Below are 20,999 nucleotides of genomic sequence, written 5' to 3'. Positions count from 1 at the left end.
TTATTTGCCAATTGAATTAACCTGATCTGAAATTACTGTTTGCGGTGAGACGAGGACCCAGGAGCAGATGTACTGGTAATATGCTCCTAGAAAACTTCTGTGTTGAATTCTAAAAATGAAACACTCAGAAATATACCATGTACAGACATGCAGTACCTTCTAATTTTCTGCACTCCTGGCAATTTAAAAAAAAAAAAAAATAGGATGTTGGCTTTGCCTTTCGTTTCAACATGTATTAATTTATTAAGCATTGGTTCTTTTAGGAATTGATTGAATAAACGAGAGCTGAACAATGTTTCTCATTGAAGTGAGTTTTGTTGGAAATCATGCCTTTAAGAGATATTTTAATATAAATATCCACCTTGTAAATATCTAGGTTGTCAATTATAGTTTCTTTTTTCCATTAGGCTTTGACACAAAAATAATGAAGAACTGTGGCAAATTTACTGTAAAGAAAACTAAATTGGACCAAATGATGAATAATATTGTGGTTATTGTGAGTATGTTTGAATGTTATGCTAAATTTTCAGGTGATTTTAGAAATGATCACAAACTAAAACAACCTACTGCATACCATACAATTCTTCTTTCTAATGGATTTCAGTTTGTAGGTTTTTAATCAGGGACATTCTCTCAGCTGCATATTTATTTTGCTGTGATTTCATTCTATACATTTCCATTTCTTATACAGATTTGTATACTCAATAACTTGTAATTTTTTCCTATAACGCAACACACGCTTCTTCGGTGCTGAATGTATAAAAATTGTTACTAGCTTTTTAAAATATCTGATAAGGATATTAAAGAAATCAATACAATTTGTGGAGAGCTTTAGCACAATATAGTGTTCGAAGCAGTGATTTCATTTGTGTATTTGACATTTTTAAGATGCCTATACATATCTATGTGTATCATTAAAATGTATGCAAAAGTGTGCCACTCTTTGCAATTATAAATTAAGTGTGAAATAGTTTTTTTCCTTCATAAAAAGTTTGGTCAAAGTCAGCAGTGAACTGTCTTAATGAAGGATTTTGTAACTTTGCCATTGTTGCATTTGCTTTCTCCAATTCAATTAAACAAGTAATTAAACTGCATAGTGTTGATATCTCCCTTTCATTGCACCCAATCCTTAACAATGTTACAGCTTCCTTAGTAACTGTCATACGCTTTTAGAACTAGCAGGAGAGGTCTTCACCTATACAGTTGAAGGCACTCACAGGTACTCAAATGCTCCCAGGACTTAATTCAACAAAGTAAAAGCTTATGAGCAGAAACGAGTAGCACAAAGATAGGAGAAATGGTACCAAGAACACGCCCCTCACGTCCACTCAGAAGGCAGCTGCCTGTTACTAGCTGGGATGCAACGGCAGTGTGAGAGACGTCCCGATTGCCCTGGCAATGGTTTGAATGCAGCCGCATTCTGGATATACTTTCGCCATCACAGCTAGTGTGTCGGCTCATGATAAACAATTGGCCAGTGCAGATCTGGAGTCAGAGTGACTACTCTTGGGGACCCTACTTGAGGAACAGCTCTGCTGTAAGTCATGCCATCTTGACTTGCAACATTTTATTTTGTGCCCTCTCATCATTTTTTAAATGTCTACATATGCTGTTGTCTGTAGTTGAGGCATTGTGTCCTCTGTCGTCTTAATGAAAGATTTTGCAAATCTGCCATCGGTGCCTTTGTTTTCTCCCAACCAAATTCCAAATATAATTAGTCAGTCTATACAGTTCACTAACTCCCTCACATAGCGTAAATCATCAGCCCTCATATCTCCATTTATACATGTATTCTTTGCCAGTGATAAATTCTGTCCTCCTAATTTCTCAAAATGTGGACTTTCATTTGCTTTTTCTTGTCCAGACAGATGTTTTTGGCAACCAAATCTGCATGTCGGTTGTACACACTGGGGAGGAAGGCCAACTATTGATCTATCTGAACTGTCTGTTTTACATAATTCTTACACATCACTAATAGAACATATAAATATCATTTATATACATTCCATATTTATATACATGAGTCTTAGGGACAATCTCCGCTACAAGTCTCAGGCAGTCCCCTTAACCCCAGGGTTAGATGAAGCTTTCCCCTGGGGAATGTTTATTCAATCCTCCCTCCCCATAAATAAATACGAGTCCCCTGGTTTGAGTCAGAAGGGCAGCAATATGGCACAGAGCATATAAGTAAAAGAAGGTATTGAAAGTCATGCTCTTGGCAATATATTGTGTGCCTAATCTATGAATTTTTGTAGCATGGTGCAGGCCACATTCACCTCTCAGGATCCTCATTTATTTTGTATATCGACAGCTAATTTGATAGAATTGAATAGTTTGCAAAATAGAAAAGATTAGAATACATAGCGTTTTTTGGGGTGTGCAACTGCTGCTGAATCTCACGTGCAAACAAGAAATCTGTTTATTTTTTGGATTCTGCTGCTAATAGTGTGACAGCAAAAGCACACTGTTTTTCTCAAAGAAATAAATATAATAGTTAGTTCAGAATGATATCTATCTAACTTAATCTGTATATACTGTCTAGTACTATTATACAGTATATATGTAATTCAATGCATTAACAACAACCAGTAGTCACTAGTTTGGGTAAAGTGTATTTAGGATTGAAATTAAAAGCTTCATCCTTAATGCTACTTCATGAGCGGAGCACTATATATATATATATATATATATATATATATATATATATATATATATACATACAAGAAAACAGGGATACTCTGCACTCTCCAAACACATAATTAATGCTATATCAAGTACTGTTCTATATTTAAAAACAGGGAATGTTAGTTCCACATATTGCAATATATGTTTAAGCTGACCAACTCACACCAAAGTCTTCCCATTCTGGTCAGTCCTAACATGATCAAATGCTATGCTATTTTATCTGGGCTTAAGGCTTACCTGCACACAGCTTTTAAAGGCAAGTCTTTCCCTAGCACTAGCAGCCATGGGAGACCTGGGACTCATCTGACACAAGTTGGAATTAATTAATGTAAAGAATGGGGTGCAAGAGTCATGGGACTTACATTGTATAAACAAAAACAGACATAGGTCCTCTGCACTCACCATGTACAGACTGGGGTGCAAGAGGGGGTTGCCCACATTGTATAGACAAGAAAATAGGGATACTCTGCACTCTCCAAACACATAATTAATGCTATATCAAGTACCCATTGATGATGCAGATGGAAGTTTCCCTTTACAAGGCAGCGCCGCTTTAAATTTAAGTGCTGAAAACGCCGATCTCGCCGGAGTTGAAAAATCCGGACATTGATACATTTACCCCCAGATGTCAAAATGTTGTGCTGAGTCATCTGCATCATCAATGGGTGTCTAAGATTTTTGCTAAGCACACAGCAATATATAGCACATGTAGGTAACATTGGCACACAGCGGTAGCTGAAAGAAAAAATGGTGCAAGATGAAATTGTCCTTGGGACCTCCCACCCACCCTTATGTTGGATCTCAGAAAGGACATGCACACTTTAACAAACCAAGCACTTCAGCCACAAAAGTGCCACTCCTTGTGGCTGAAGTGCTTGGTATGTTTGGGCCCCCACAAAACAAGGCAACAATGGCTTTAAGCCACCTAAGTTAACAGTGGTGTTAATACTACTGTTGCAAGATGTTGTTGTCATCATCCTCAGCCTCATCCTCACCCTCATCAGTGAGTACATCATTCTCACACATTATTAATTCATCACCGCTGGAATCCACCATTACAGAAGACTCAAATTTTGATGTAATTGGCGGGAAAGGCCTTCCTCGTGGAAAAGATGATGTTCATAAAAGTTCCACATTTTGAGGAAGTAGCCTCCTACGCCGATCTCAGACAAGGTTCCAAGCTGTGCTGTAAACTCTTTCCGAGTGCACACCGGAGTGCCTAGGCTTCTAGGCACACAAGGCAGCTTAGGCAGTGCAAAGCGAGTTTTTACGTGGGTCACCAAATTCCCTTTTTTTCCTCCCAGTATGTAAAGGGATTGTCTGATGTGGTTTTTTCTATGCTGTTGTGAAAATAATTTTTCACCATCCTTGGGATGTTGATAGTAGGATCAGGTGGAGTTATGGCAGAGGTTTCACGTTTTTTGATCAATTCTTTTAGACCAGACCAGATGTCAAAATTTGGTGCAGAGTCATCTGCATCATCCCTGTGTCTCTTGGGAAAGCTACATTTTTTCCTAGCAGCAGTTGAGTGAGAGACTGAATGAAGAGACGCCGGCCTGGCACGTAACACTTGAGCTGTCATCTTGCTCACCAGGAGCTCCTTGCATCTCTTCAGATCTGGGTCAGTTGGAAACAAAGAGAAGGCATAGGTCTTAAACCAAGGATCAAGCACAGTCGCCAAAATGTAGTGATCCGATTTCAAGATATTGATAACTCTTGGATCCTGACGAAGCGAATAAAGTATGTGATCTAAAAGTCCGACCTACTTAGCGGAATTGCTTTGTTTGATATGCTCCTTCAGTTTCTCAAGCTGCTTGTCCAAAAGTCTAATTAAGGGAATCACTTGACTCAAGCTCACAGTGTCTGAACTGACTTCACAGGTGACTACTTCAAATGGTTTCAGCCACTTGCACAACACGGAAAGTAATCTCCACTGCGCTTGACTAAAATACATCCCCCCTCCTTTCCCAATGTCATGGCTTGTGGAGTAAGCGTGGATGGCTTTTCGCTGTTCCTCCATACGCAGAAGCATATACAGGGTGGAATTCCACCTTGTCACCACCTGTTAAAAGATTTTCCCCTTGATTATGGGTTTTAATCTCCTTAATATTCTGGCAAATGTATGAATGACCATTTAATACCGTTAAATATATGACTATTACCATCAACCAACTCCTTGCAAAGGTACTTCTAAATTAAAGAAACATCATTCTTATATTCCCTTAAATCCACAGGCTTCAAGAATAACCACAGCAAGATATAACTTAATTTAAAGTGTGTTGTATTATATTATAGAACAATAAACAGCATAACAATATTTTACACAAAGTATTGATTTTGGTGCCATATATCATTAATTTCCTGTTCTATAAATACATAAGTAATTGTGTGTGTGTTTTGATTAACTATTGTCTAAAGGTGTGTGTGTGTATGTTTTAAGCTATGTTTATGTGAATGCATTGTGCAGTGAAGGGGGAGGGGGGAATCCATACAGACAAGTATGTACACATGTTAGCCTTCCAAATATTCTCACATGCTCTTTCAAAGTCCAACAACCATTTTACCACATGGTATTTCAACCACATACTAGATAAATTTCCTCTACTTTCCCTTTAAACCAACAGTCTAACAAAACGTTATATTTAACAATCTGATCACTTCCTGAATAATCCATCACTTTCTACGAATTTACATTAAACTGCATAGAGCAAACTATTTCCATATTCCAAAATTCCATTACAGCATTAAACCAATACAGAATCACAGAACTGTGTATGACACCAATGCTTCCATGACCAAAACTTAACCAACACAGAACCATGTATAACACAAACACATCCATTTATATCAACAATCTATCCAAAACAAAACAGGAATTCCAAGAATTGTACAGCACTACAGGGGTCACAGCATTACAACATTATTACAAGTCATGAAACCAACACTGAACCACAGAACTATGTATAACATAAATGCTTTCATTTAAACCAACAATCTATCCCAACAAGGCATGCATTTATGTAACACTGTCCATAGCAAACCAAAATCTTTCCAATCACATTTACCATCTGTATTCAAACTTTCATATCACTTACGACAAATGATCATTCATTCTCATGTATTCAGACTCACTCACCTTTCATTCCATTCAAACTCCATACTAGTCAGGGCCTATGTAGGCCGTGATGTATCTCACTTCATGCCTGCTCAGGCTAGCAGCAACTCCCAAAAGGAAATTTCTTCCTCTGTGTAAAATGTAAAAACCTTTCTTGTGGGCTGAGACTACCTTTTACAGGAACAAGGCTACAGTCTTTCTTATGTTAATTTGACCAATTGTTCAAAACCTGTTCAAGTATTTACAACCCATAGTCCCAGGAGGGGGGAGGATTTTTGTTCCCAATAAGTGTGCTAATTCAATTGTGGCTGAATCTGTTATATGTTATAAAATGAAACATAAATAATAGATTATTTATGTACTCTTCATCACCACCTCTTGCTTCAGTTGGTGGCAAGGCAAATTAAATTCCTCTTCCAGCTGCTGCAATCTCCTACACTCTTTTGCCGAATTCCGGAATTGTCCAGATATTTTACGGGCCACAGACAGCATCTCCTGCACATCCCCGTCATTTTTTATAAAGCTCTGCACCACCAAGTTATTGTGTGAGCAAAACAGGGAATGTGATGGAATTCACCCAGCTGTAATGCTCTGACAAAATTGATGGCGTTATCAGACATCACATATTCTCAGGAGGGTCCAAGAAGGATGTTGCAATGACATCCCTTAGTTTTTCAAACAGGTTGTCAGCAGTACTACCTCTGACCTGCGCCTTGTCTCATCTCTGATAACCACCTCCCACTCCCACCTTCAATACTACTCCCCACTTATGGAATTCCCTACCACACTCCATCACAATTTCCCACAGCCTTCAAATCTTTAGATGCTCTTTGAAAATCCATCTCTTTTTTAGAGGTGACCTTATCCTCGATAACACTATTCACACTAATGCACCCTCACAACTATCCCAATCTCTACTCTGAGCCAAATCCTGAGGAGAGTCCAAGTGGGATAAGCCATGTTGCAATGACATCCCTTAGTTTTTGTAACAGATTGTCAGCTGTATGCCTGTTAGTGAAGCCGGTGATACACAGATATCCAGGAATCCAGGATAGTGGAGGAGTCATCTAGCCTTAGCAACTTAGATGCAGGACTAATTCCGATCACTACTGAGGATATTGATGAAGACGGTGTTGTGAGTGTAGATTGCAGGCGTCGGGATGTAGGTGAGAGAAGGGTCCTAGCTGATGATGGACTGCTTGTTGTTATTTTTTTACCAGAACTTTCTGATTTTCCCAACACCTTGCCATAAACTCGCTTCAATTGGCGTAACATGGATGAGGTTCCTACATGGTTAAGGTCCCTCCCTCGACTGACTGTGGCTTTACATACACTGCAAATGGCTAGACAACTGCTGGCAGGATTTGGGTAGAAATAATTCCACACTAAGAAGTGGTTTTTTTGGTCTTATGTCCAGGCATGACAATGGCCTTCTTCTTATCACGTGCCAGAACTGCTTCCACTGGTGCAGGACTTACACAAACAACTTCATCCACAACAAAATCCTCATTAGCGCCCTCATCGGCTACACAAATATTCCCCTCATCCTGTTCCAATTCCAAAGTGGCATCCTCAATTGGTATATCACTGGCTACACTCGGGCTGTTTAGGCACACATCAGCAGAAATGCTGAAAGGGGCCTTCTTAATGGGTACACTATCAGAATGGTCACGATTACATATAGCACTCGTGGATGGACTCTCCTCAGGTATTAGTGTAATTTCTGAATCTGAGCATACATTTTCCTCTAATGCCTTACTGTTTTTTTCCAGCTCGGGTTTTACACGTAAAAGTATTTGTGCACCACTTTTGGAGTCCGAATTACTTGGTCTTGCTTGGTCACGGGTGACCGTACAGGAAGATGCCTCAGTAACAATTTTAGATCTCGCACTCATAGAGAAAGGCGAAGGCCTCATTTTTTTGTTTTCGGCAGATAACTTTTCCTGGCTTACAGCTCTTTTTTTCTTCACCACGGTAAAAGGTGTTTTTTTAATGTTTTTTTCCCTGACTTAAAAAGACTATGGGCCTGACTCATTAAGGATCTTAACTTGAGAAACTTCTTATTTCAGTCTCCTGGACAAAACCATGTTACAATGCAGGGGTAAAAATTAGTATTCTGTTTTGTACATACGTTAAATACTGTTTTTTCATGTAGCACACAGCTTATTTGTACACTGAAATTTAAAGTTGATATTTGTGTGCTACATGAAAAAACAGGCAGGATTTAACTTATGTGCAAAACAGAATACTAATTCACACCCCTGCATTGTAACATGGTTTTGTCCAGGAGACTGAAATAAGAAGTTAAGATCCTTAATGAATCAGGCCCCATGTTCTTTTACATAGGCTTTACCAGATGACATACAGGGATTACTATCATCAGGACTGGTGGTAGCAGCTGCTTGCTGCTCCTACTCTTCTGTGTACTGCTGTGAATCCATTTGGATAACACTCTACACTTTTTGGTGCAAATTCAGAAGAAAAGCCTGCAAGCACTACTATTTGTATTTCAGCAATGACAATTAGCAATGGAGCAATGGAGCGCTTGTCTTTGGGTGTTTGTAACACCGTACACTTTTTGGTGCAAGTTCAGAAGAAAAGCCTGCAAGGACTAGTATTTGTATTTCAGCAATGACAATTAGCAATGGAGCTCCTGTCTTTGGGTGTATATAACACCCTACACTTTTTGGTGCAAAGTCAGAAGAAAAGCCTGCAAGGACTAGTATTTGTATTTCAGCAATGACAATTAGCAATGGAGCTCTTGTCTTTGGGTGTATATAACACCCTACACTTTTTGGTGCAAATTCAGAAGAAAAACAAGCAACAATTAGTATTTGTATTTCAGCAATAACAATTAGCAATGGAGCTGTTGTCTTTGGGTGTATATAACACCCTACACTTTTTGGTGCAAATTCAGAAGAAACACTGCAGAAATTTACTGCAGAATTACACCAACCTGCAATGAGAATTACCAACGCAGCTCTCCTTTTTGTGCATTACCTATATAACACAGTAGAATTGGACTGCAGAATTACTCTAACCCTGCCAACAGCAATAGTATTTGTATTTTTCTGCAGTGAGATTTAACACTGAAGCTATGGAGCTCTCCTGAATGTCACTGATTACTTTCTTTAACACTGCTACCACCCTCCTCTTTCAATTCTCTAAGTTTACCTGCCCAACTGCTCTACACTCTATGCTGCCCCTTCTGTATCCCTCTCTCAACTGATGCTAGATCGCCATGGAGGGCATTATTTAAAGATTCCAAAACTCGCGAGATCCAACGACATCACAATGACGTTTTGCCTCGTTTTGGAATCCGAAGAAGTGCGAAAGTACCGAGCCTACTCAGCCCTGGCACCCCCTAAGTTCGGGTGTGTTCGGTTACCGAAGAACCAAACCTGAGCGTCTCTAACATGTAGATATATATGTATGTATGTATGTATGTATGTATGTATGTGTGTGTGTATATATATATATATATATATGTGTGTATATATATATTTTTTTTTTCTGAAACCGCCACACAATGTACAGTATTTGTTTTTGTCAAACTTATATACAAAAGCACCAAGTGTCGTATGTAAACATCTGACTATTTTATTTGGTATTGCCATTTCTTGTAGACTCCCACTAAGAGGCATTATTACATTGTTTTATTGTGCATACTGGATTTGCAGTGGGCATCATTAGGGAAATACATTGTACTGTTGCCATTGTTATTATTTTAGCTACATATATTTGATCCGTGTGTTTTAGATAATATTGTGTCTGGACAATTAAATTATTTTATCCATAAATCAAGCGATCTATAAAAAAAAATAGCCACCTGTCCTTCATACAACTTACATATTAGTAAGGTTAGCATTGTTGTCTATGCCGAGTCATGGTAGGTATAAATGCAGCACAGAACTCTATTCATTTGTTTTAGGGTATAAGATTTTACAGCTGATAGATTTGATTGATTTAATTTGGTTACATTTAAACAGTAAGTTCAATCTACTCATTTTTTATAGTGTATGAGATTTTAGAGCTGATATATTTTACTGATTTAGATCTGGTTATATTTAAACAATAGAATTTCTATCTAATCATTCCATGTTTGATTTTTTATGTTGATTTGTAGGTATTTGTGATTTTGATTATCACTACTCTATTGCTGGCAATTGCTTCAGGTTTCTGGGCTAAATGGTTCCAAGAAAAGCACACTTATATTCCATCTCTACCTTCCAACATGACTACAGCATACAGTGCATTCCTCGTATTTTGGGGCTATACAATATTAATGAGCACAATTGTGCCAATGTCAATGTATATCACGTAAGTACACACAGGAGAAATAGAAGTAAACTGAAACATGTAATCTCGATAGTAACTGTTTGTTTACATCATTCTCACATACTTGCCAACTCTCCCGGAATATCTGGGAGACTCCCAAAATTCGGATGGGACTCCCGGGAGAGCAGGCAAATAGCCCGCAAATGGCAACATAAAATGAAGCAATTCGTGGTGAATTGCGTCATTTTGGCCCCACCACCGCGAAAGAAAAACGGCCTTTTATTGCGGGAGGCGGAGCCAAAATTATGTGAATTGCCGCACCCCTCCCACCCTCCAACCACGCCCCCCTGCCTGGGATCTCCTGGAATTAGCTTGCCAAAGGTTGGCAAGTATGCATTTTCATCCAATACATTTCCTAAGCAAAGTTAACCTTTGTGTCAGCTATTATTTCATATAAGTCATTTCTCAATCTTAAGACAGTTAAGGTTCATTAATTATGTGTAAAATATGAAAAAGTGCAGTGCAAGCACTGTTTTATGATATCCCTTGCTTATATTTGCGTAAATGCACCCATTTTTCAGTTAAGCAAATGAATATGCAAACCAAGATGGTGTCTCTGAGGTTGTAAAATCCTGTATCTTCTGATAGGAGGAACTGGGCAGATCAGGTTGTTCCTTGCCGAGTGCTGACCAGACAATTGACTGTGCTTACTTTTCCACCCACATATGTTTTATGGGATGAGATTATTTTCAGATAAGAAGATGCTAAGGGCTGGATATAGGGGAGCACATCCTGCTTTGCAGGAGGGCACATAGCCTTTTTATTCATGCAAAAAGACCTGGAAGAGATTGGCCTTGTCTTGTGCATTTATTGTGATGCATGTTGTACATTTCAGTTGCATTTTTGCACATAATCGCTCTTCTAGGTACATTACAAGCAATGTAATAAAAACTTCAAACACAAAATTGACAGACATGAAGGATGGTCCCGATACCCTCTTGCTCTCAGGATTTATTCAAAATAACACAGAGTAGCATTTTAGGTGAAAAATATAAATGTAATATAGCAAAGCACTAGTCCTAAAGTGACAGTAACGCAAGACTTTGAAGTTGTATTTTCACAATCCCGCAAAAGTAGATGTAGATTAAAATGCACTTGTTGCTCATTTGTGCAAATGAAAAACTTTGCGCTTTTGAATGTTTATAAATAACCTTTTTTTTACATTTTTGTCATTATTCATTTTCTGCTGCCTAATAGTAAAATACAAACTTTTAAACTTATCAGATTCTCATTAAGAAATAATGGTTTATGTTTCTAAATACTATCAAAGGCTAACATTTCTTTTTTTTCTGCCTGGCAAGTATCACACGTCTCACCAGTTTAGTTCCATTCTGATCCTTGTATACATGGGTTTCCCGTGGTTACTCCTATCTGTTGTACAGCCTGGAGTTCTTCTATCCTCGGACGCCATCTTACCAAGTATTCTGCACATGCGCAACCCCGGGAACCTTTAAAAACATCTGCTCCATGGTGATAGGAGGATTACCAGTCAGTTCCCTTTACAAGGGTCCTCCTCCTTTCTATGGGTGTCAGATCATCAGGTCTCCCTACCTGATAGTAAGCATCACCTCTGACTCCCGTCTGTGCTCATACTTACCTTTGTTCCTATCTTCGCGAGTTAGGCCATTCATTCATCTGCTGCAGCTTCACTCATCATCGGTACTGTTCCACAATTATAACACCTGTGTGGATCTCAGTGCTTTTGCTCTCAGCAGTTCATCGCTTCACAGCATTACCTGTTCAGCATATTCCACAGTAAAGACCTGTGACCTCACTACAGGGTATCGGTCACCAACGGTCCTGTTTCAGGGTTATAACACCTGTGTGGATGTCAGTGCTTCTGTTCACCGCAGTGCATCACTTCACAGCTATAACAGTTCAACTTATTCCGCTGTTAAGTCCTGTGACTAAAATGCATCACTCAGCATCTGTCCTGTTCCTGAATATCTACACTAGTGTATACCTCGGTTCTTCTGAGTCCGGCAGCACATTGCTTTACAGTACTACCCGCTCAGCCTATTCTATTATCGAGATTCGAGGCTATAATGCTGATCATCGCACAGCATCTGTCCTGTTCCAGAATTCCATACACCTGAGGCTACATTTCCTTCTGCTTTACAGATACTTCATGTTTCTCTGTATTATCTGCTCTGTGCCCCCTAGAGGACCGTGACCTGCGGTTGAGAGCAGCTAAGACCATATTCCCTTAAGGGAATCCCTGGTGAATGCCTCTCCTCCGTTAGACTCTGCACCTCTCTGGGGATAGCTGTCATTTAAACAGAGATAAAGACCATTCCAACTATCTGACTTTCGTGACACCAAGATCTGTGATCTAGAATGGAGAACGGATCTATATGCCTAGATGTGGACTTTACTCATACCTCCCAATGGTCCTGATTTTGGAGGGACATTCTAATTTGCGGACTACATAAGGGGCAGGGCTTAACAGGAAAGTGGGTGGAGTTATACACTCATTTTCCCATTTGTGGGCAGAGTTTGGTGAGACCTGGGGCGGGTCTTATTTATATATATAGATAGATAGATGGATAGATATATAGAGATAGATAGATATATAGAGATAGATAGATATATATATATATATATATATATAGAGAGAGAGAGAGAGATAGAGAGAGAGAGAGAGAGAGAGAGAGGGAGAGATGGATATATATGTATATTTAGATATATATGTATGTGTGTATATATATATATATATATATATATATATATATATATATATAGTAACAAAAGGAGGCATTTAGCTGGCAATATGCAAAGAAAGCAGGGAAGTAGAGTAAAACATTTGTGCAGTAATGCACCTAGATTGAATGTAAAGATCTATGTATGAAAAGCAATAGTTTAAATTTGGTTTAACTTACATGACTTGAAATCCTTCCTCTCGGCAAACAGACAGGGTGTGTCTGTTTGAATTACAGAGCCAGTGATGGGCGTTTCCTTTAAAAGAGAAGGTGGGTGTGTCACCTGTCCATCAAGATAAGGCTGGGGGAGGAGTATCAGGTATAAAAGCTTGTTTATATCATTTGTGCATGGAGACCAATGCTGGGTGAGCTGGCTGGTCCTGAGAGAGAGCTGGACTATGTATAGCTAGTGTTTAGGGTCGCCACGATTGCTGTGCAAGCATACGGTGTCAAAACATTTACCATCCTGACAATAAAGCACCATAAAAAGGAAGAAGTTGTTCGCGTGTGCTTCTGCAGTAGCGGGCTTTTGCCACAAGTGGTGTCAGGAGTGGGATACTCCGGGAAGCAAGACGTCAACATGGAGGAAGAACTGAGAACCCTCGTGAATGTGGCCGCTGCGCAGCAACAGCAGCAAGCTCAGATGCTACGAGTTGCCGAGGCACAGGTGGAAAACACTAGGCTCTTAAGAGAAGAGTTAAGCCAGGTGAGACATGACAGAAATGAACCACTTGGTCCTGTTTATCAGAAAATGTCGCCAGGTGATGACATAGAAACATATCTGGTGTCCTTTGAGAGACTTGCAAAAAGGGCAAATGGCCTCCTAAAGATTGGGCTGAGAGGCTGGCGCCATATCTGACTGGTGAAGCTCAGCGAGCTTATATGGATCTAGATGAGGAACGGGCCTCTGATTATTTGTGCATAAAGTCTGAGATATTGGCTCTCATTGGAGTTTCTGGGCCAGGCCGAGCCCAGCGCTATGACCAATTGCGATATGTTAAAGAAAAACCGGTCAGAGCGCAAGTGCCTGGGCTTTCTAAAATTTTAAAGAAATTGCTACAGTCTGAGGAGAATTCGCCTTTTCGGATTATTGAAGTTCTGGCGATAAATCACTGCATCCGGGGGCTGAACCGCGATTTGCAAAGGTGGGTTCTGCAATCAGACCCACAAACTTATGAAGAGCTTGCCACCGTGGTAGAAAGATTTTGTGCGCTACAGCAAATGACTAAAGAACCTGCATTTGTGCCAAAGCCGCTGCCACCCCAAAAGCCAGGTTTCACAATCCTTGCTACAGGGCCCAATGGCAAAACTGCTATGAACTGAGGGCCAGGTGCAAACCTGTCTAATCTGAAGTGTTTTGAATGTGGTGAGCTAGGCCACTTTAAGGCAGAGTGTCCTAAACTACCGGAACCCATGGACTGTTTGGTGGCACATATTGGGCCTGCTTTTCGTAGCTGTTTTACCATGAGTCCCACATCAGGAAGTCCTTGTTTGTTCCGGGTGACTGTGCTAATCAACCAGAACCATGTTCTGGCCTTGGTTGACTCGGGGAGTGAACTCTCATTGGTTTCCAGCTCTGCCTTACCTGAAACCATAACTTCTCGGTTGCCCAAGGTGAAGGTTCTTTGCGTACATGGCACGACAGAGGAGTATGAAAGAACAATACTACCAGTCACACTCAAAGACAAAACTGTTATGGTGGTAGCTGCCATAGCACCTAAACTCCCATATCCACTCATTTTGGGGCGAGACTTCCCACTGTTTAATGATGTCCTCGGTGAGCGGATCTGGCCGGACATGCCGGCAACTGATGCAACGGTCGGAAGCCCAGTCTTAAAGGAACAGCCTAAAGATCCACAACATCTGGATATCGATCTTTGGGAACCGCCAAACCGGAATGCCATCTTGGGAGTCACAGCAGGAGTTCCACAAAAGTATCCACCTGCGGGGAAACATGGACAGTCCAAACTAGCATTGGTCGGTGATGTCGCAGATGAGCCCACCCCACCTGTCAGTGAGGGTACGGACTGGTCCGCAATACCAATTTTGTTTCCTCTGCACTACTTTGCTCGAGACCAACTTAATGATGTCACTTTGGAACATGCCTTTAAAAGTGTGACTGAGGTAAATGTGGTAGCGAAAGCCGCCCAGCCTGCAGAAGGTATACCATATTTTATTGCTAAAAATAATTTCCTGTATAGAGTTGCTAGTGTGCAGGGGGAAAAAGTAGAACAATTAATGGTTCCTTAGATCCATTTAACCCTAGTGTTAAAAGCAGCACACACACATGTCTGTGGGGGACACCTAGGGGAGGATAAAACACGGGAACGAGTTCTGCTTAGGTTTTACTGGCCCTGTGTACACATGGCAGTGAATAAGTATTGCCGGTCCTGTCCCATTTGTCAGAGAACCTGTCCCAAACCCTTGTACAGGGCACCTCTCATTCCAATACCAATAGTACAAGTTCCCTTTGAACGGATAGCTATGGACCTTGTGGGGCCACTGGAAAAATCCACACTTGGGCACGAATATATACTAGTGGTGCTTGACTATGCAACCAGGTATCCAGAGGCAATTCCCCTACGAAACATAAAGTCCAGCACCATAGCTAGAGAACTTGTATTGATGTTCACACGCTTGGGAATACCCAAAGAAATTCTCACAGATCAGGGTACTCCATTCATGTCTAAACTGATGAAGGACATGTGCCAGTTGCTAGGGGTTAAGGCGCTTCACACCTCTGTATACCATCCACAAACAGATGGCTTGGTGGAACGCTTTAACCGCACTTTAAAGCACATGCTCAGGAAAGCAGTGGCTCAAGAGAAAAAAGATTGGGACACTCTTATTCCCTATTTGATGTTTGCCATTCATGAGGTACCTCAAGCTTCAACAGGGTTTAGTACCTTTGAGTTATTGTTTGGGAGACAGCCCAGGGGTATCTTGGATATGTTAAAAGAAGGGTGGGAGCAGCAAGGTCCCAGGGAGCCAAATCTGGTACAATTTGTGTCCCAAATTTATGAGAGGCTAGGAAAGATAGGGCCCATTGTGCAGCAACATGTAAAAGAGTCTCAGGAACGACAGAGAAAAAGTTATGATAAAAGTGCTGTTGCTTGAACTTTCAAGCCTGGGGACAAGGTCCTAGTCCTGGTTCCCACCCAGTAAAGCAAACTTTTCGCCCATTGGCAGGGTCCATTTGAAGTTCTAGAGGCTGTCGGTCCTGTCAATTACAGAGTCCGCCAGTTAGGTAGGAGAAGGGAGGAGCAAATATACCATGTTAACCTCCTTAAACCTTGGCATGATGAGGAAATCTCTCCTCAGGTAGTGAGTACTGCCATTGAAAAGTCTGAAGTGCCCATAGAGCCAGCTTTGTCCATTCAGCAGAGACAACAGACTGAAGAAATGATTCGCCGGAACAGGGATGTCTTCTCTTCCATTCCTGGGCGCACTACCTTAATCGAACACGACATTGTCAGTGCGCCAGAAGTCATTGTAAAGCAGAAGCCGTATCGTATTTCCGAAGCCAGACGGGTGGACGTGAGAAAGGAGGTCGAGAAGATTCTCCAGTTAGATGTGATTGAAGAGTCCACTAGTGAGTGGAATAGTCCCATTGTGCTTGTCCGGAAACCCAATTGGACAATTAGGTTCTGCAATGACTTTAGGCACCTAAACAGTATGTCGCAGTTTGATGCCTATCCAATGCCACGTATGGATGAACTAGTGGAAAATCTTGCTGGTAGCAATTATTTGACAACCCTTGATCTAACAAAGGGTTATTGGCAAGTTTCCCTGACTTCCACGGCCAAGCCAAAGATTGCATTTTCCACCCCTGATGGTCTCTATCAATATAAAGTCCTACCCTTTGGATTGCATGGGGCACCTGCCACCTTCCAAAGGGCCATGAATAAATTGCTATGACCTCACACAGCTTATGCAGCCGCTTACCTGGACGATATAGTGATTTATACCCCAGACTGGGGATCACATTTAGCCAAAGTTGAGGCGGTCTTAGCTTCATTAAGGTCAGCAGGGTTAACAGCTAACCCAGAGAAATGTGCCATAGCCATGAGAGAAGCCAAATATTTGGGGTACGTTGTTGGTCGAGGGCATGTCAAACCCCAGCTAGACAAAGTGGAGGCAATCAAAAATTGGGCAAGACCGGAGAAAAAGTTACAGTTAAGAACCTTTTTAGGCTTAGTAGGTTACTACAGGCGGTTTGTAAGCCACTTCGTCACTAGAGCTGCTCCACTAACGGACATGGTAAAAAAAAGTTGTCCAGATAGATTAACCTGGTCTGACTCTGCAGAAACCGCCTGGTCTGATCTTCGGTTAGCTCTTTGTTCATCCCCAGTTCTACAAGCACCGGATTTTACCCGGAGGTTCTTCCTCCAAACTGATGCTTCTGGTGTTGGCTTAGGTGCAGTCCTGTCACAGGAGAAGAATGGAGTAGGAAATCCTGTACTGTACCTAAGCCGTAAGTTGCTTCCAAGGGAACAAAAATATGCCACTGTGGAGAAAGTATGTCTCGCCATAAAATGGGCTACAGAAGCTCTGCGCTATAATCTCCTAGGCAGAGAGTTCACCTTAATAACAGACCATGCACCATTGAGATGGATGCAGAACAATCGGAAGGTAAATGCCAAGGTAACCCGCTGGTTCTTGGCACTGCAACCTTTCAAGTTCTCAGTAGAACATAGACCCGGGATTCTACACAAAAATGCAGATGCGTTGTCCCTAAAATATGCGCTCCTCGCGAAGTCTGCGTCCCCCTACTTGGAGACGCTAGGGGGAGGAATATGTAACAAAAGGAGGCATTTAGCTGGCAATATGCAGAGAAAGCAGGGAAGTAGAGTAAAACATTTGTGCAGTAATGCACCTAGATTAAATATAAAGACCTATGTATGAAAAGCAATAGTTTAAATTTGGTTTCACTTACATGACTTGAAATCCTTCCTCTCAGCAAACAGACAGGGTGTGTCTGTTTGAATTACAGAGCCAGTGATGGGCGTTTCCTTTTAAAGAGAAGGTGAGTGTGTCACCTGTCCATCAAGCTAAGGCTGGGGGAGGAGTATCAGGTATAAAAGCTTGTTTATATCATTTGTGCATGGAGACCAACGCTGGGTGAGCTGGGTGGTCCTGAGAGAGAGCTGGACTATGTATAGCTAGTGTTTAGGGGCTCCATGATTGCTGTGCAAGTATACGGTGTCAAAACATTTACCATCCTGACAATAAAGCACCATAGAAAGGAAGAAGTTGTTCGCGTGTGCTTCTGCAGTAGCGGGCTTTTGCCACAATATAAATATATATATATATATATATATATATATATATATATATATATTGTATGACTTCTGATACCTTGTGACACCCTGCAGATATCAGACACCAACAGCTTCTTGCTTCAAATCACATGTATTTTTTTTGTTTGCATCACAATAAACAGCATGCAGTCTTTTCAGGATGACACCAGTATACAATCCCATGTTGTTTAAACCTCCTGGTGACCCTAATGCTAACTAGACACCTAGGACCTCATTTACAGTTCGACACAATGTCTGCTTAAGAAGTGTAGAAGTGGGAGTGTGCTGCAGCTTGGTAGGGTATTACGAGTGGCAAGCAACTCCAGTCGCGTCCCACTCATAATACCCTACTGAGCTGCGAGCAGTTCCTGCAGCTAGCTAACCACTTGCACCACCTAAATCCTGTCGCACAGATTTAGCCCTTTTTTGACGTGTGTTGCGTCTGCGCCTCACTGTGTCTAGGATTAACTTACAGGGTCACGCCTTCACAGTTCCGCCGATTCTCTCGTAGTCAGCCGCAAGCTGTCGCAAGTGTTAATTGCGTCCAAGATGCAGGCGGATATGGTGCTTTCTGCACATGCGTGATAGTGGGTTTTATGTTGGATTCGCCTAAAATGGACTTTGCGCCTCACTCTAAATGAGGTCCTTAGTCTCCTAACTGGACATCAGTCACCATTTCTAGCAACAGTCACATTGTAAAGCAGCACAATACAGCTTTAAGTACACAAGTCTCCTCCCTTTCGTCTAATTATGTCAGTATGCCACCTGTGTGTGTGCAGGCTAGGAGTCTTTTTATGCGAATATTTAACCCTGTCTTCCAACTTAAGCTGCAAATACCTTAGGACCTCACCTGTCCCTATGGAGAGACAAAATTTGACATTTCAATCTTACATTCAGACCTTTTTCAAAACAGATTTACATAGGGCAGCAGAGGAGACAAACATTTACTTACTTTATTTCTCAGAAAAGGCAGCAGACAAATTGATGATATTAATTTGCCAACTACTTTATTAACAATCGGTGGACAGAAAGATTTAAAAAATTTAGTACAACTGACTTTTAGGGCCTGAGTCATTAAGGCAAAAAAGGAGTAAATGTTCTCTGGAACAAACCATGTTACAATGCAAGGGGTGCAAAAATGTATTATTTTGCACATAAGTCAAATACTAGCTGTTTTTTCATCTAGCACACAAATACTTGATAGCTTTATTGTCACACTGAAATTTACAGTTGATCTAGGACATGCCCTACCCCAAATATAAATCTGTCCCCACATTTTAAATTTACCTCCCCCTCCAATGCAACATGGTTTTGCCCAGGTGCAAATATTACTCCTTTTTTATGCTTTGCTCTCCTTAATGACTCAGGCCCTTAGTCTTTTGTTCTGCAACAGTGCAGTATTTAGAAGTCATTTACCATAGAATTAATGAGGGTACAGTTGTTAACTATCTTCCATAGATAAGACTGTTCACATTAGTCTACATTTACACTATTTTAAAATGAAAATCCCTGTACATTGAATATGCATTTGTTATTTATTTTGTCTTTTCTAAGACTTTAAGGCCACATAACAGGCAGTGCTTTACATTTTTAATGCTAGTAAAAGCACATCATTTGTTTTTCACATGCTTGTGTTACTGGCATCTTCACCAGCACTTGGAGATCAATGTAGATTTCCTGCAAACATCACTGTGAGTTCTGAAAAAAAAAGTAAACAGAACTCTGGTGAAACTGCTAGTGGGTAGGGTGACACTAGAGACGGATTCTGGAGTCAGACTCATTTACATGCATTTTGTTGTATTAAAAATGCTGAGAGAAACCAAGATAAATGCCTAACTATTCTGTAAAAACATACAGCTGTTTTATCAAGACTTTGCATTGTGTAGCTAAGAGACATACTTGCTAACTTTTAGGATTTCCCCTCCAGGAGATCCCAGAGATTAGATTGTGGTGCCAATTGCGGAATGCATCGCTATGCCCGACCCCCTGCTGCTCTAAGCTGTAAATCGTGGTGTAACACAGTAGGTAGTGGGGCTAGGATGACTCGATTAGATGTGAATTGCATCATTAGGCCCTGCCCACATTCACTTTACAAGGGAAGTGACTAAAAGCGGGAGGTAACACAGCTGTCCAGGAAGTCCAGACAAACTCCTACAAACTTGTGAGTCTCCCATACATTTCGGGAGAGTAAGCAACTATGAGCTAAGAACACAGTATTGAATAACTACTAAAGCTGAAATATGTATAAATATTTATAAAATACCTAGTAAAAAAAGCACTTGAGTGAGATAGGGCCTTTTGGTGACCATTGATGAAAACTTATTTATAGACAATCTTCAGTGATCAAACGAAATCACTAAAACAGGATAGGCACTGCAATGTAGATATTTTAATCCCCAATGGATGTTTACAGTAAACTCCTCCATAATATCCACACACACACTGTGGAATCAGTGGCACTATATAAATAAATGGTGATGATGATAGGCTGCTATCCGTTCATTTTGCAGCAAAGGAAAAACACGCATCATTAAGTTTGGATAGCTTGATTATTTTAGCTTTTCTGTGCTCTACTTTCTTACTAAGATATTATTATTCCTTATTTTAGATTAGAGTTCATCCATCTGGTCCACAGTATGTACATTGATTGGGATCTGGATATGTATTTTGAGGAAAATAACACTCCAGCCAAAGCCAGGTCAACCTGCATGAATGATCTACTTGGTCAAGTTGAATACATTTTCTCTGATAAGACTGGAACACTGACACAGAACATTATGACTTTCAAGAAATGCTGCATCAATGGAAAACTTTATGGTAATGTACAATCTGGCAATTAGTGAAACAATTGTAATGCGTATG

At 40.7% G+C, this 20,999-nt stretch overlaps 1 protein-coding gene across 1 annotated transcript in view; it reads left to right on the top strand.

Moving 5' to 3' along the window:
• Nucleotides 1–20,999, top strand: part of ATP8B3 (ATPase phospholipid transporting 8B3) — a 301,811-nt gene that overhangs the window by 66,135 nt on the left and 214,677 nt on the right. Inside the window, exons 10-12 of the mRNA XM_075201547.1 lie at nucleotides 408–496; nucleotides 9,927–10,120; nucleotides 20,746–20,954. Of these exons, the coding sequence (XP_075057648.1) occupies nucleotides 408–496; nucleotides 9,927–10,120; nucleotides 20,746–20,954 (492 nt within the window). The remainder of the gene's footprint in view (nucleotides 1–407; nucleotides 497–9,926; nucleotides 10,121–20,745; nucleotides 20,955–20,999) is intronic.

The sequence above is a fragment of the Mixophyes fleayi genome, chromosome 1, assembly GCF_038048845.1.
Source record: "Mixophyes fleayi isolate aMixFle1 chromosome 1, aMixFle1.hap1, whole genome shotgun sequence".
Classification (NCBI taxonomy): Eukaryota; Metazoa; Chordata; class Amphibia; order Anura; family Limnodynastidae; genus Mixophyes; species Mixophyes fleayi.
Note: the sequence above shows the minus strand (reverse complement) of the source record. Positions and strands in the feature narration are given on the sequence as shown.